This window comes from Primulina huaijiensis, chromosome 11 (assembly GCF_012295235.1).
Source record: "Primulina huaijiensis isolate GDHJ02 chromosome 11, ASM1229523v2, whole genome shotgun sequence".
NCBI lineage: Eukaryota > Viridiplantae > Streptophyta > Magnoliopsida > Lamiales > Gesneriaceae > Primulina > Primulina huaijiensis.
In genome coordinates, this window is record NC_133316.1 from 6,409,179 (window position 1) to 6,425,907 (window position 16,729).

At 34.5% G+C, this 16,729-nt stretch overlaps 1 protein-coding gene across 1 annotated transcript in view; it reads left to right on the forward strand.

The window, feature by feature from the left end:
* Window positions 1-717: 717 nt before the first annotated feature.
* Window positions 718-16,729, forward strand: part of LOC140988571 (uncharacterized) — a 31,107-nt gene continuing 15,095 nt past the window's right edge. The window contains exons 1-4 of the mRNA XM_073457582.1: window positions 718-999; window positions 1,350-1,877; window positions 2,624-3,772; window positions 3,890-4,217. Coding sequence (XP_073313683.1) covers window positions 901-999; window positions 1,350-1,877; window positions 2,624-3,772; window positions 3,890-4,217 — 2,104 coding nt within the window. The 5' untranslated portion in view covers window positions 718-900. The remainder of the gene's footprint in view (window positions 1,000-1,349; window positions 1,878-2,623; window positions 3,773-3,889; window positions 4,218-16,729) is intronic.

Consider the following 16,729-nt stretch of genomic DNA (forward strand, 5'->3'; position numbering starts at 1 on the left):
CATAAATCTCCCTTATTATAGAATATTTATGAGTTCCAATTCATGTGACGATGATAAAAAAAAAAAAAAAAAACCCCACCCCATATTAAAAAAAGCCTTGTACAAGTTTCTTAAAATAAACATATACATACACGCATTCCCAGTACCTTAGAACACACATGCAGGCAAGCAATGAAAGTGTTTGTTTACAATTTTGATTGGCTACACTATATCATTAAAATTTAGTTTTACTAGTCTTTTTTTAAATTTTTAACAATTTTAATAATTTTTCATCGAAATTATTCATGTCACACTTTTGAGTTTCACATGTCATATCTGACACCAGATCAACACGAAGTCGACATCATGGTAGCACATATTACGTTTGAAGAAGACCAAAATAAAAATAAAAATAAAAATAATAATAATAATAATAATAAATAAGAACTAAAATTAAAATTTAACGATAAAAAAAAATCAAACAAATAATATATGCAAAAAGCAAAAATATAATTTTCCTCCTGTTGTGAAAAACAGCCTTTCCTTTTTAAATCTTTTCCTTCTCCCGAATGTTGTTGCTTTTTATCGAGGGTCCTAACGTCGTCTATGGTAGATAGTACGATAATACAATTACTCTATTATTTTTTTATTGACCAAGACTTATTCTTTTACTGTTGATGACATTACGTCGTACCAAACGAGACGACCTTTGTTCCGTTGTGTTTTTGAGCATTTGGTCTTTATAGTGCATGTTCTTTCAACGTTCCTTCGTCTTCAAGGAAAAACTTTCCACTAAGCTTTTAATTGAATCTTTATGTATGGAGCAGTTGTAAGATGATTTTTCTTTGATCGTGTCAGTTTTCCGGAGTTTTTGTTCGAAGTATAGAAGAAGAAAGTGATCGGTACAACTCTGAGTGCAAAATGGCAATGAAGGGAAGGAGATCTAAAGATGAGTTCACTGACTTGGTGCTCTCATGGTCTCTTAAAGAAATATTAGATAAGAATCTGTACAAAAATCAGGTCTTTGATCGTTACTGGAAGCTTCATTTTGTTCATTAAGTATTCAGTAAAGATCGATGCTTATTTTTTTATGATTGATTTTAATTAGAACTCAACATAAGTCATATGAACTTTGATTTAAGTACCTTTTCTCTGTTCGTTATTGAGATACCAACACGGAGATTTCTTGTTTCTTTTGGAGAAATGATCATTGAACTGCATCTTTAACGTGGATTTGATTGTGAGATAGATTTAGCTTATCACAGCGTTTTGAATGTTTGGAATTTACCCTTTAGGGATGTGGAAATCTTCAAATTTGGTGGTGTTTTCATTTGTCATTTGTTAAATACAATTTTATATTTGCCATTAAGGTGGAAGAAATTCCTGTGTCATTTGGAAGCGCTGATGAATATCTCGGCTCTTATATCTTCCCCTTACTGGAAGAAACCCGTGCTGAAATTGCTTCAGCCATGAAAACAATTTACAAAGCTCCGTTTGCTGAAGTGACTTCTCTAACAGAGCTAAGACGTGGGAAACGTTTACATTTGGTTGAAGTCGATTTCTGGAGAAACATGATAACCAATGGCAGGAGGGAGCCGTACAGAACCTTGCCTGGTGACTTTGTTCTGCTGTCAGATTCAAAACCTGAATCTGATCCTAACCTTGGCCATGTTGGTTTGGAATTCGCCTTTGCATCTGTGAAAAGTATATCAGAGGGTGAGAACAGAGCCGGTTTCAAAGTGAAAGTTGCGATGGGCATTGATTTTGGAGAGATACAAAGCAAATCACTTTATGTTGTTTTCTTAGCGAACTTGGCAACAAACAGAAGAATATGGAATGCATTGCGCATGCGTAAAAATATGAGGATTGTTGAGAAAGTTTTGTGCAAGACTGAGTTGGTAAGTCACTTTGCTGCTGATTTGAAGGGGTAAATACATTGCAAACAAACAAATATATGGTCAGAACAACATTACTGCGCTGCTCCTTGCTATATCATCACCCCTGCTATGTTTCTGTTATTTGATTAGTTTCTGTAATTTTTCAAAAATTTCTTCCACTGCCGAAAATACGTCGTGTGTATGTATATATATATATATATATATATATCGAATCTTGAAGTATTGTCTTTATTCTATTTGTTGAAGATTGGTCCTCTTTTCTATATTAGATACACTATGTATAGGAGTCAAGGAGCTAAGGATTAGCTAGTTGAATTGATTAGCCGTTAAAGTCAGTTAATTGATAGGGCATTAAATTCATGGGTTACAGTCGCATTGTACAGTTTACTCTTACACTTGTGTTTTTGAATCATCAAGAGATCTTTAATACAAATCGTGAATCGATCACACACAGAAGTCCGCACATTCTTGATCCAATACTGTTCGTGAAAAGTACTGAACATTCTTGGAGGATTGAATCACAACACTATTTGTAAAACGTGGATTTAAATTTGAAAAAAGATCTCTGAAGGTTTACACAAAGTGCCTACTTGAACAATGTGTTGTTCAATTTTTTTGCCTGTGGGATGTGGATTTTTCATTTTAGCACAAATTTTCATGAGTCCATGTGTGTGCTGTTTGATGAGAAATTCTGCTTCTTTTAAAATCGAATTGCTTTAAATTTGACATGTGTATGTGTGGAACAGGATGAGGACAATTGCGAGTCTTGCCCAGTCAATTTCCGTAGTCAAATGAAGGTAATATGTGAATCAACCATATCATCCCCGTTGAACGAATCACAAGACAATGCAATTTTGGCTTCTCTAGTTAGAACTGGATGTAACCACAAGACTTCTGTAGAACTCATATGGGGTCCACCTGGGACTGGAAAGACGAAAACCTTAAGTGTTTTGCTTTATAATCTCTTGAGAATGAAAATTAGAACCCTCATTTGTGCCCCAACAAATGTGGCAATCACGGAACTAGCGTCTAGAGTGACAAGCTTATTGAGAGATTCATTTCAAGATGAACATGAGATGTTTTTATCTTGTCCTTTAGGAGACATGCTCATCTTTGGGAATAAGGACCGTCTGAAAGTTGGCTCTGACATTGAGGAAATTTTCCTTGATTATCGTGTTAATAAGCTCGTAGAATGTTTGGTACCATTAACTGGTTTGAAGCACTGGATCAGTTCCATGCTTGATTTTCTTGAAGATTATGTTTCTCAGTATAATACATATGTTGCTAACGAGCTAAGCAAAGTCAAAGAAAATCATGAAGCTGAAATTCAGCAATCTGAGTTCAAAACAAGTTTGGAGTATGTTAGAGATCGGTTTAAACGCATAGCACATCCACTCAGAGAATCCTTGTTAGCATTTGTCACTCATTTACCAAGGATTCTTGGGCAGAAGTTTCAGGACGCAGTCCAACTTATGTCCCTTCTTGACTCTATTGAAACTTTGTTTGAATACAGCTTGACATCTGATGAATTGGAGATTTTACTTTTAAGTCAGGAAATGATTTGTCCTCACTCATCCTTCGTGCATTTGAGAAATGAGTGTTTATCTGCTCTAAGATCTGTTCAGTCTTCTCTCACAAAACTCAGCCTTCCACCTGTGAAGAGCAAAAAAAAGATTTCGGACTTCTGTTTCCAGAAGGCTTCTTTATTATTTTGCACCACTTCATCCTCATACAGGCTACACGAAGTGAATATGGAACCACTTAATGTAGTGGTCATCGATGAAGCTGCTCAGGTGAAAGAGAGTGAATCAGTTATAGCTCTTCAGATTCGAAATGTGAGGCACGCAATTCTGGTTGGCGATCAATTGCAACTACCAGCACTAATTCATAGCAAGGTTAGTATATCCTTGTGAGTTGGTAACTCATAGGAAAGATTATATCAACTGGTTTGTTTCTTTTACTTATTTCCTCCAATGGTTTGTTGGATTAACATATTTTCTTTAAATTTATAGATCTCTGAAGAAGCTGGATTTGGAAAAAGTTTATTTGAAAGGTTGAGCTCACTAGGTCAATCTACGCATCTCCTTAATATGCAGTACAGAATGCATCCATCAATAAGCCAGTTTCCGAATTCAAATTTCTATGACAACCAAATATCAGATGCACCTAGTGTCCAGAATGAAAGCTATGAAAGATGCTATCTTCCAGGGAGAATGTTTGGTCCCTATTCTTTCATAAATATACTTGGAGGAAAGGAACAGGTGGATCACGTTGGACACAGTAAAAGAAACATGGTTGAGGTAGAAGTGGTATTGAAAATTTTGCAAAAACTCTTCCAAGGTATGTTTATCAGCAAATATTTGATGTCTTTCACCTTCGGAGCAATCTGTTTGCATGTTAAGTAATCTGCTTTGATTTTGAAAGAGATTAGAGGCCCTTTCGTAGGATTTCAAATCCATCAAATTGAAGAAAAAATAAACAGACCTTCCAAACAATCTAATTCCCACAATGACTTCATGTCAGTTCAAAACATGCATGCGTTGGTCTAAATTATTTAACCATTATGAACTCTAGCTTATTATTGTTGGTGTACAGTTTTTTCGCGCCCAAGAGTTAGCATAAGTTTAAAAATTTTAAAGAAATTTTAGTTTTGACAATCAAAATATTCTTGGGTCTCGAATGATTAAAATACATGCATATGATATTTAAAGTTGTTATCTTTGCGTTCTAAGACGCTTGACACCATACTATTCTGAATTTTAAGCTAAGATAGTAGTCCTTTTGTAATATGTACGAACGAACTACTAGATTAATCATCATTCTTCAATATCCGAATTAGGTCCAAGATTGAAAACTTGGATTTCTCTTCTAATTCATACTAGAAAACATAGAAGAAATTTTCGTTGAGATGAGATTGCCGAAAATGACGGAACCATGGCTGGGCGGTGGTTGTATGGACGTGATCAGCCAAGAGTTACTTCGAAAAGGGAAGGGCCGATTTTGAGAGTTGTGCGAAGAGAGAAAAAGTCTAGCATCTTAATATGAATTGCATTGTCATATTTTTAATTTTTATGGACTAAGTTAGAATCCTACGAGGATTCTAAATTAGAATCATAATGAAACTATTAGGATTGAATCCTAATGGTATTCTTATTAGAAATTTTCACCTTGTCAAAAATCTCTGCTATGTTTCATTATCTAACTAGAACCCCTATTAGTTAGAGTTGTATTATGATTCTCCAAGCCTATAAAGTAATCCATGTAATCCATGATGAGTCATAATCTCATCCAGTATTTTTCAGTTTTTCACAATACATGAAATAATTAAATAACTATTGTTTAATTAATTAATTCTAGACCCTTCTAGAATATTTTATTGAAATTTAACATAGTAGTTAAAACTACTAATTAATATTTAATTAACATATTCTAAATTTATTAATTAAATAATTATGATTTCATTATAACATCGATCGACGATCAGACAGCGCTGACGTGACGAGGTTACAAATCTCGTTATTGTAATGAAAAGTGAAATTTTCCACTAGCTCGTTTTTGGAAGCTGCCTATTTTGAAACTCCTTCACTAAATTAAGCAGTTCCACTCTTGTTACAAATTTAGCAGTCGATCTAACTTCCACAACATCTAAATATGGAATACATTTATAAACTCTTTTATAAACTATATATTTGATTTCCATCAAACTAACAACTTCCAAATTCATCTCATTGAATTTGATTATCTCAACGGAAATATAGAATTCAATACTTGTGTGACCCTCAATAGTTCATGGATACAGGTAGACGAGGTTTACAACTTCATGTGAATTAGGACATCGCTTGTCTTTATTCAGGTTTACCTTATTAGTTTCATTTTTTTCATCATCCCCTTGATTAAGAACATCAAATCTCAAGTCTGCACCCATCGGATCATGTAAGAGCGTTTAATAACATCGTTTCATGATCCCCTAAGTATCTTTGATAGTGTCTGTAATAATTAATAAGTTATAGTTAACGTATAGTACGGTCCCTTTAACATATATATCCCGATCGAATTTGCAACAATTGGCATATCGAGAGATGCAAATGAGTTCGATAACGATGTGATGTATAGTGGCATCGTATGTGCTACTAAGGAAATATCTTACCATAATGCACATGTCTTACTCTTACCAGAGATTCCTTGCACTATTAACTAATCAGATCATGTAAGATATCAACACTGTAGGTGAATGATGAAACTCCGACTACAATGAATCGGCTCCTACGTATGTCGAATCTACATACAATCTCACCACCTGATGACCTTGTAGTGCTAGTGCGTAGAGCCTTCATGTTGCTCTGGGTCAAATGACTAATGATGTACAACCATGACCCTGGACTAATCTACTTTATTAACGATAACCATTTGGAAAGCTCGAGATAGGGCAGTGCCTTATCCAATGAGCACCCATCTGTATGAATAGACATCTTTGTGCGCTTACCAGTGAAACATAGCGTTTACATCACAAATATTAGTCTCGTGTTAAGTAAATGTCATAATTGGATAAAATCCAAAAAATATTATTAAAATAAATATTGTTTTTATATAAAATTCAATAAAACCCAAGTTACAAGTTGGCTCGTTGGGCACATTATCTAACAATTTCCCACTTACCCTATTGTCAATTACCCATAGATTTCAAACCAATTGTTTCACGATACTTCTCAAATGGTCATCGTTGGGGTTCGTATGTGGATCAACAATGTTAGTTGCTGAGTTGACTCCCTCTACTGATATACCTCATCTTCCCATCTCCTAGATGATGTGGAATTTCTTTAGTATATATTTGGATTGCTGATCAGACATCGGTTCCTTTGATTAAGCAATGGCACCGGTGTTGTTGCAGTACATCAGGACTTGATCAGATCCGTTAGGAATAACACCAAACTACTGGATGAAATTCTTCGTCCAAGCACCATTTTTTGTTGCAAATGATACAGCTACGTATTCGACCTCAATGGTTGAATCCGCTGTGATGTCTTGTTTGAAACTTTTCCAAGAGACAACACTACCATTGAGCTTCAATACAAATCTAGTGGTTGATTTTGAATCATCCATATCTAATTGGAAGCTAGAGTTAGTGTAGGCTTCCGATTTTATTTATCAACCCCGTAGACTATGAACAAATTCTTAGTCCTTCTCAATTACTTTAGAATATCCGTCACATCTTTTCAATGCAATGGACATGGTTTCAATTGATATCTGGTTGCAACACTTAGTGCCAAGGCTATCTCAGGTCGAGTAGATATCATACTATATATAATACTACCAATTGTGTCATGGTTTATATCTCTTCATCAATCTTAGGTCACATAAACTTAGATAGAGTCACACCATTACACATTGAAAGATATCCTCTCTTGGACTCCTCCATAGAGAATCTTCTTAGTATGATATCGATATAAGTCGATTGGGTAAGTCTTAACATCCTCTTCGATCTATCTCTATAAATTTGTAGTCCTAATATATAGGATGTTTCACTCATATTCTTCATGCAGAATTTACTGGCCAACCATATTTTAGTTGATTGCAACACTCTAATACCATTCACAATGAGTTGTATGTCATCAATATAAAATACTATGAATGTCACTGTACTCTCACTAACCTTCTTGTACATTCATCAAAATTCTTAACAAAATCGAACTCTTTATAATGTTATTAAATCTGAGATTCCAACTCCTTGATGTCTGTTTTAGTCCATAAATAGATCTCTGAATTTTACATACTTTATGCTCACTTTCCACTTATATGAATCCTTCAGGCTGAGTCCTATAAATCTCTTCCTTAATGTCACCGTTATGGAACACTGTCTTCACATTCATCTGTCATATTTCATACTCATATCATGTTGCTATGGTTAGCAGTATTTTAATGGACTTAAACATTGCGACTGGAAAAAATGTTTCATTATAGTCAATTTCTTGTGTTTGAGTACATATTTTTGTTACCAGCCTAGCTTTGAAGGTCGCTACCTTCTCATCCGCGCCAAGTTTTTTTTTTTTTGTAAATCAATTTGCATCATATGAAAATTATTCCCTCAGGTAGAGCTACCAAGGACTATACTTGGTTCGAATACATGGAGTCCATCTTAGACTACATGGCTTCAAGCCATTTGGATAAATCAACATCAAATATTGCTTCTTGGAATTTTCTTGGATCGCATCTAGGAATGAGCTCATCTTGGCCCTCTTCAAGAAGCATGCTCATCTTACTAGGTTAACTTGAGATTCTTTCAGATCTCCTAGGAGCATGTATTTCTTCGAATAGTTGTTAGGACATGGGTTCTATTATTTCAGAAAAAGGTGTTCCTCGAATTTCATCTAGTTATATCATCCACCTTTTTCTATCTAATAGAAACTCATTTTCCAAGAAAGTGACAATTCTTGAAACAAATACTTTTATTTCTTTGGAATCATAGAAGTAATATTCAACAGAGTACTTTGGATATCCTACAAAGTAGCACAAATTGGTTCTTCTATCCAATTTGTCTCTTGTTGCCTGCTTCACATAAGTAGGACATCCTCATATTCTTAGGAAATAATATTTGAGAGGCTTTCTCATCCATATATCATATGGTGTTTTATCGATTGCCTTTTTATGGACATTATTCAACAACATTGTTGTAATTTTTAGCACAAATCTCCAACAAGATGAAGAAAATTCAGTGAATCCCAAAATAGATTGAACCATGTACATCAAAGTTCGATTGCGGCGTTCTGAAACACCATTCTAATGTGGTGTGGCGGAAGGAGTCCACTATGAGAAAATCTCATTCTCTTTATGATAGTCTTGAAATTCAATACTTATGTATTCTCCATATCATTCAGATCGAAGTTTTTTAATACTTTTTCCAAATTGTTAATCTACTTCTGTTCTAAATTCTCAAAACTTTTCAAAGAATTCAGACTTGTATTTCATTAAATACATGTACTCGTACTTCGAATAGTCATTAGCAAAGGTAATAAATTAAGATTGTCCATATTTGGTGCTAACACTTCGCGAGCCACACACATCTATATGGGTCAAATCGAATAGGTCATGTGTGCGTTCCAATTTTCCTAGGAAATGGGCTTTGTTCATTTTTTCTTTCACATGACTTACATGTATTAAGAGAGTTTATGTCTGATAAATCAAATATGTCCCCTCCCACTAACTTGTACATCATTCATTAGGAAATATGGCATATTCTAGCGTGTCATAAGTGTACTTGGTTAATACTATCTTGTTTTGTTTTGTTTGTTGTTGAATTAATTTGGACATTGTTTAATAGAATATCACCATATTCTTTGAAATCTTGCTATTGTCATAACACTTCTAGTCTACATACTTTCCAATGTCCAAACTTTTTGCAATGACAAAAAACGTTGTACCCTTTAAGAATTCATCGGAGTATAATTTTTATTGGGCTTTTTTTTATAGGACAAAATCGGTTCTTTTCCTTCCCTCGTGTTCTCTTTTTAGTCCCACACAATGATCCCACTAAGAAAACAATTTTTTCCTTATTTACGGTAGCCTCGATCGTAAGAATATTGACTAGCTTTTCAAGGTTATCTTTTATCTTATTCATATTGAAGTTCGCCACAATCCCGTTAATTGCGGAAATGATTAACAACAAGACGATGTCATCATGGAACTCGTTTGGAATCACCAATTCCAGGATCATCACCTTCTCAATAAGCTCAATCATATGTACACCATGCTCATGGACCGAGGCCCCATCTTGCATGTGTGTAATCGTGTTCTTCTTGATAGTAGTGTACCTCACTTTACGAGTTTTGAGCACCATAAAACTCTTTCATGTGCATTCGAATGTCAAAAACATTAATTATTTCCTCAAACTTCTTTGTAGTTCATGTGACATAGAAGCGAGCATATTACACTTAGCTTGCAGATTATGGTCCAACTATTTCTCAAGCTTTGCTACTTTAGCAAGACTGACATTTCAGGTACCTCTTTTGGAAGAGACCTAATAAATGTGTATGTCATCTCTTTTCCGATATCAGAACATCATTTTAAATCTTTAGCAAATCTTGATAGCTTGGTTGTAACGTACCGTAAATTTTGAACATACTTTAAAATTTGCGGAAAAATAAAAAAATTTTCTTAAATGAGTAATAATCCTTCAAATTTCGATAAAAATATATTGTTCATCCAAAATATTTGCGAAAAAAAGATGAAAAATAAAGTTTGCTAAAGTAATCGATAAACATCGTAAATAATCCCCTTAAAAGTCCAGAGTATTTGAAACATGCATAAAAATCTTAAAACATGGGCGGTCCTCGGGTTTAGCCTCCTGCGCAGTCCAAGTCGGCTCATTGGTCCCCACCCCTCGTCTCCTCAAACTCGTCCTCACCTGCATCGATCAAGTTTAGTGAGTCTAAAGACTCGACACGTATAAACTGGATATAACAAGTAATACGTATTAAAACCACATGCATCTTTAAAGTAAGGCTTACATACTTGAAACTTGAACGTAATAGTATAAACATACTTGAAACTTGAGCGTAGTAGCATAAACGTATACGTGCCATCATAATAAAACTTTTCTTAAACATACTTTCATAACATCATTTTGCGTAGAGATATGTTTCAAAGCAAGTGACCCATACATAATTGTGCCTGATCAGACTAAACCACAGTACTGGGATGACAGGGACGTATCCACTGCCACATACATGAGATCCCCGTTCATAATTTAACGGGCTGATCGGTCCACGTTCATAATTTAACGCTTTCCAATCTCGATCTAAACCCGTTCATAATTTAACGGGCGGATTGGTCCCCGTTCATAGTTTAACGCTTTCCAATCCTAAACATAATATGGTCACAAGACATTTAGCATACCTCAAAAACTTTAAATATTTTCTTGCACGTCAAACATACTTACTTGGCATTGTGGGATTTGTTGGACTTCGATTGGGGCCGTTGCCGCACTTACTAACATGAATTCCAATGCTTAATCTTGCATAACTTAGACGTAAATATCATGCTTACTTACGAGCTCGATCAATTCCTTAGGACGTTCTAAAATTCCCATGACTCGACCTTGTAAATCATTGTACTAAACCATGACATCAAACCTCAAAGCATACTAGAAAATTTTCCCAAAATGACAAGCACACGGACCTCGTGCCCAGGTCGGGCTCCGGGTCCGTGTCCGTGCGGTGAAGTGTGTCGGGAAGAAAAGGGAAGGCACGAACCCCGTGCCTAGGTCCGGGTAGGGGTCCGTGTAGACTCTGCAATTTGACCTTTCGAAGAAAACAAAGGCACGGACCCCGTGCTCTGGTCCGTGTGGGGGTCCGTGTCCCCACGGTAGGAGAAAACCCACGAATTTTTCTGTGCAAGAATTTCTTAACGTTCTAAACTCGGTTGCACGGACTATGAACCGACACCCCGAGACCCATCTTAGCATGTTACTACATTGACAACATTGGTACAAACACCTCGAAACAACGGCATTAAACCTACGACACAATGCAACTCAAAACATGGAGATTGACATCAAATTGTTTCCTACGACTTCTAGTGAATTCAAGTGCCTATCGACACTAACCGGTAACCCAAATGCCAACTCAACATCATAATAAGCATGCCTATACGCAGCAACGATCGCCAGTCGATCTCCAACGAAACCTGCAACAATAAAACTTCAAGAACGCATCAATACATAATTTTCTGAAAAACGCAGTTTGAGCAGTCCCACGAAAAACGCCATAACTCACTCAATTTTCTTCCAAAAATTTCGAATCTTATATCAAATCGAAGGTATCAAAAAGTTCTACAATTTTTGTGTTAAAAGTTTTCTTAGAATCACTACCGAAAAATCGCAGTATTTAAAATGACAGCAAAAACGTAAATTTGTGATCCAAAATCGTTTCAAAATTGATCTAAATATGATTGCTCAAACTTCTACTCATCACACATGAATTTTTACACATAAATATCACGAATGATTGCTGGAATTTTTTTTCAGAAGGAGGGGCGGCTGCTAGAGGAAGAACAAAGAACCCTAGCTATATATCTATTTTTTTGTTCTCAAATAATTGAAATGAAATGAAGAAGATGAAGGGTGCAAGAGTGTTTTAATGTGTGTACGTGTGTGTAAAAATGGGTGTGTGGGTGAGTTTAGTAATTAGGGAGAAATTAAGTGCTTAATTAAATAATTAATTGCCTATTTAAGGGATAATCATTCATGGGTAAATAATTAATAATGGGACAAAATTGTGCTTAATTAATAATTAATTTCGTAATTAGGGGATAATCATGCATGAGTAAATAATTAATAATAAAATAATACTAATCTAATACTAACTTTTCTAACACCTCTAATTCAAAATAAAATGCACAAGTGACACATCTTCAAAAGTTTAAAAACTCACAAAATCACTTAATAATCAAATTAGGCTTTAAGAATGCTAGAAACTAAATAAATCATTTAAAATAACACTTTCTTGCCTTAAAATAAAATACCAATTTTAAAATTGCAAAAATCGTCGTCGGTCTCCTTTCCTCGATCCTGCATCGAATAATCGCCTGAAACATGAAACTCAAGGAAAATGTTTTAAGGTGGATCAACTAAACATATTATAATTTAAAATAATGCAAATTCATAAATCATGAATTAAAACCCAAATTAATGAGATAAACATGCGTTAAAACCATTTAATACAATACATAAGAAATTTAATAACTTGCATGCATATGGTTTGCGTGGACCTCAAATTTTCAGGACGTCACATTGGTCCTATTATCTTGTTTTGATCGAGTATTGTGGATAATGGATTGCATTACGAAATCGCAAATATACTGAATATGAAAACTAATAATCATTGTTGTCTATTTTAAAATATTTTATAATACATAAAATATGAACTTTTGTTTTATAAATTATCTCTCACTATCTTGACATTTTACCACCCTCTGATAAAACGGAAAATCATATTTCCTTAATGATTACGCAAGACCCAGTTAATAAATTATAATTCTTAATAATATCAATCATAATTTCAAAAATATAGAGCTCAATTGCAACTTCTTTCAACCCTCACTTAATTTTCCCCACATTTGATAAGGGCTCAATAATATGATGTTGTTTATCTTCACTTATCTAGCTCGAACCATTAATGTCGAATCTTAGTAAACGGACGTCATGAGACCCCCAAATAATATGAGCCGAAGTCATGGGAGGTCCAGGTTATTCACATCAAGTATGTCAGTGGAAGTCACAGTTTTCCAACGTCCAGGCCTCCCCAATAATATGAGCCAGAGAGTGACTGGGAATAATGTTCATCATACAGAAAAAATCAAGCTTTCCTTTAATTTCTTTTTTTATGGGCATATAAATTTTGAATCTTATCCAAAATGAGGGATTTTAATTTTGAAAATTTGTCACATCGTTAATTTAAAATCTCACGTCATGTTTGTTTGTATATTTGCCTAATTCATGCAACTCTTGTTATTATAATAATAATGCACATACTGGTTGTTTATAATATATCACATGCAAATAATAAAAGTTGATCGATAACCGAAAGCTATGTGATCTGTGAGAGCCATACAAGGGTCCAATGTTCAACACCTAAACACAGGGATGCAAATGAAATATTACAAAAGCTTCCAATATTTTACATGTTTTCGATCTTCATAACTCTAGATTATCAAATATAATATTTACATTAAAATTTCTATGGCACATTGGGATACAAATTTAAGATGTGAGAACATGCCAACGACAGGCCCACGTTAATAATTATCAAATAATTAAACACAACAATGTAAGATTTCATGACATACACCTAATAAATTTACCACGACTTTTGAAATTTTTTGTTTTTTTTCTGAATCTATTTTACTGATGAAAGTTAAGAAATCAACAATTTCTGTTAATAATGATTTTTTAGCAAATCGAAGAGATGGTTAGTTCAAGATGCTGAACAACAAAGTTTGATTTTGGAAAAACACCATTATTTTGGGAATGCACATGCAGTAGAAAAATTACGCCAATCCATGGAAATATGGCTCATCTTTATATCATATAATATCATATATTACAAAAAAAAACATGATATCAAATATTATCACTTAAATCATGTGTGTTGAAAATTTATCAATAATTGCAATAATTAAAAAGAAATTAATAATTTGAATACACCTTTACTCAATAATCCAAGGGCAAACTTTCAATAACTCCACATCTCCAAACTCAACTTTCTTCTTACTCCCCATCCCTTCATATCGTTGTTTGAGCTCTCCAGTTTTTTAAAATTTCCAAAAATATCTTCAATCCTCATAATACGTGACATTGTTTTACATATAGAGCCTGTTTTTAAAGACATATAGCCTAAATACATGCGGCTACACAAGGTTTCTAGCCTATATATCATGTTCAGATGATCGATTTTTTTTAATAAATGGCCCATCATGATTTCGTATAGTAAATTGAACAGTTTACCTTTTTGACCGGAGTACCGTTGGGTTGTATCCACCGGGTTTTACAGATTGTTCCTCACAGACTAACCACACAGTCGTAACAGATGGTTCCTGACGCAAATTCCTTCAACAAGACCTAGCGCAACCCTGTTTCGTTTCCTACCTCAAGGTGTATAGTAAAATAGTTCAATTTGAAAATAATACATGAGAGGGACTATAAACCTTGGTCTTTTTATTCAAACATTCAAACTATTAATACATAGTAACATCCTGTAGAGGATGAGAGACTTGTTTAGCTACTAATAGTAGCTTGACTTACAACATGCATAAACTAGAAAGAGAAAATATTACAAATTTATTTTTTAAGAAAGTTGAGGAAATGGACGATGACTTCAACTTCTTTTTGCTCTTTATTTATAGAAGTCCCTTTCGGATTTAAATTTCAGATTTCAAAATCTTGAAATAACTTTCTTTATCGCCTTCCAGATGTGGTTGACATTATCTTTTGAATGGGTGGTTGAGTGATCCCTCAACTTTTACTTGGGTTGTCTTTTTTTAGATAATAAATCTAGAAATAGCTCCTTCTTCTAGCTTTATCTCTTGGTATGACCAGTAGATATGTGTTAGGATTATATCTGCTGAGATTTCATTTCCTTCTTCTTTTAATTTTTATAAAGATCTTGAAAAATCTTCAGCTGATCTCTTATTACTTTAATACGTATCTTGGAAACCTTGAGATATCAAAAACACATTTTCCTTGATTCCAAATTTCATATTAGTCTTGTGAGTTTTACTTGTTCCCATTTTAGCTTTATTTATAGGTGTATTTGGGTCCCAAGTCTTTTGTCTGTTTCTTGGATTTTCTTTTCTTCGAGGATAAGGAATCTAGCTTCTTCTTGTAATTTTCCATCTATTATTGGTGGTCCTTTCTTTTTGGGGTAGTGGGTTTATCACTTGCCCACTTATTTTTGTCGAGGAATCCTAGACTTTTGGTGTCCCCGAAGAAAACGTGACTGTGATCCTTCACCATTTGGTCCTGTTCTTACAAGATGCTTCCGGTTCGATATGGATCTAAAGCCCTTGCCAAACTCTGGCTCTTTTTGGTTCTGGCATTTTGGGTAGATTTTTTCTGACCATCTTCCCACATGAGCTATGTTACAAAATTTTCGTCGAGTTTTTTTGCTCCCCGACAGCTTGCTATTTCATAGAATATTTCTTTTCTTTTCAAATAAGTCTTCTGCAAAACTTGTTGTTTTTCCTGTCATAGTATTTAACAGGAACGATCCATTTACAGAATTATGATAAAACTTAAATGGAAGCTTTACTTTGTCAACTCAGTTAGACAGACCTATAGACCACATGCTCTTCTAGTAGAGATGTCATCTTTCTAGTAAAAATGTCATCTTTAGTTATTGAAGCAACAATGGATGTTTCTTCTGTTGGAGGATTTTTGATAAATATTTGAACATTCGTGTCTGACCTCCTTAGTTTTATAAAATGAAAGGCTTCGTGAGAGTTTTTTCCTTCTGGTTCTGGTGTTGTACAGAAAAAGTATGAGTCCAGAATGTCTCCTCTGGACAAATAGTCGTTGTTTGCTCTTGTTTAATGAACAGCTTCCTTGATACATTTAGGTAAAATTGAGATTTCTGGGAAGCTGGGTGATGTAGTATAAACCGAGGCAAGAGCCACGAATTCATACATGTTTTTACCTCATTTGGATATTAATTTTGTTTCATTCATACCCTGAGATATTTTCCTGATACATCAACCCTGATGGTAGCCGGATTAATGTCTATTCTTGTTTTTAATTTCTATCAGTTATGTTGATACACCTGAAATGGAGAAATCGTATTTTCATTAATATCAACCTTATATTTACCCTTGTCTGTATTAGGTTTAAGGCTGATATTTCCTTTTTCAATCCCCGTGGTAAAAGGTTGACTTGAAAACTCGAGATAAGGATATGGAGTTTCAATTTTTGTTTCAGTCGACTCATCTGGGGATGATCTCGACTTAACACTTGTGCTAGGGGTATTTGAATCCCCGTCTCCATGTATAGAATCCTATACTCGAAAACTCTCATTTGTGAACCAGTGGCTTCTCAATACCTTGGAAGATAGGCCTTTGCATTACAGACCATAGCTGGGTATAAGCCTGTAAACATCCTGTAATTCGATCAGAGACTATTCTCTTATCAGCTTGTTGTAGCCTACCAACAACTTCTGTATTTAGGGCAAGCTTGTTGAACTCATTTTGAAGCATTTCAAAGTGTTCCCTCAAATGCATCTGTATTTTTATGATGACATCGATATCACTGCTGTCCATCTCTTGTTAAAAAATCTGCAAGAATATTTTCATGAGATTTAATAATCACATCA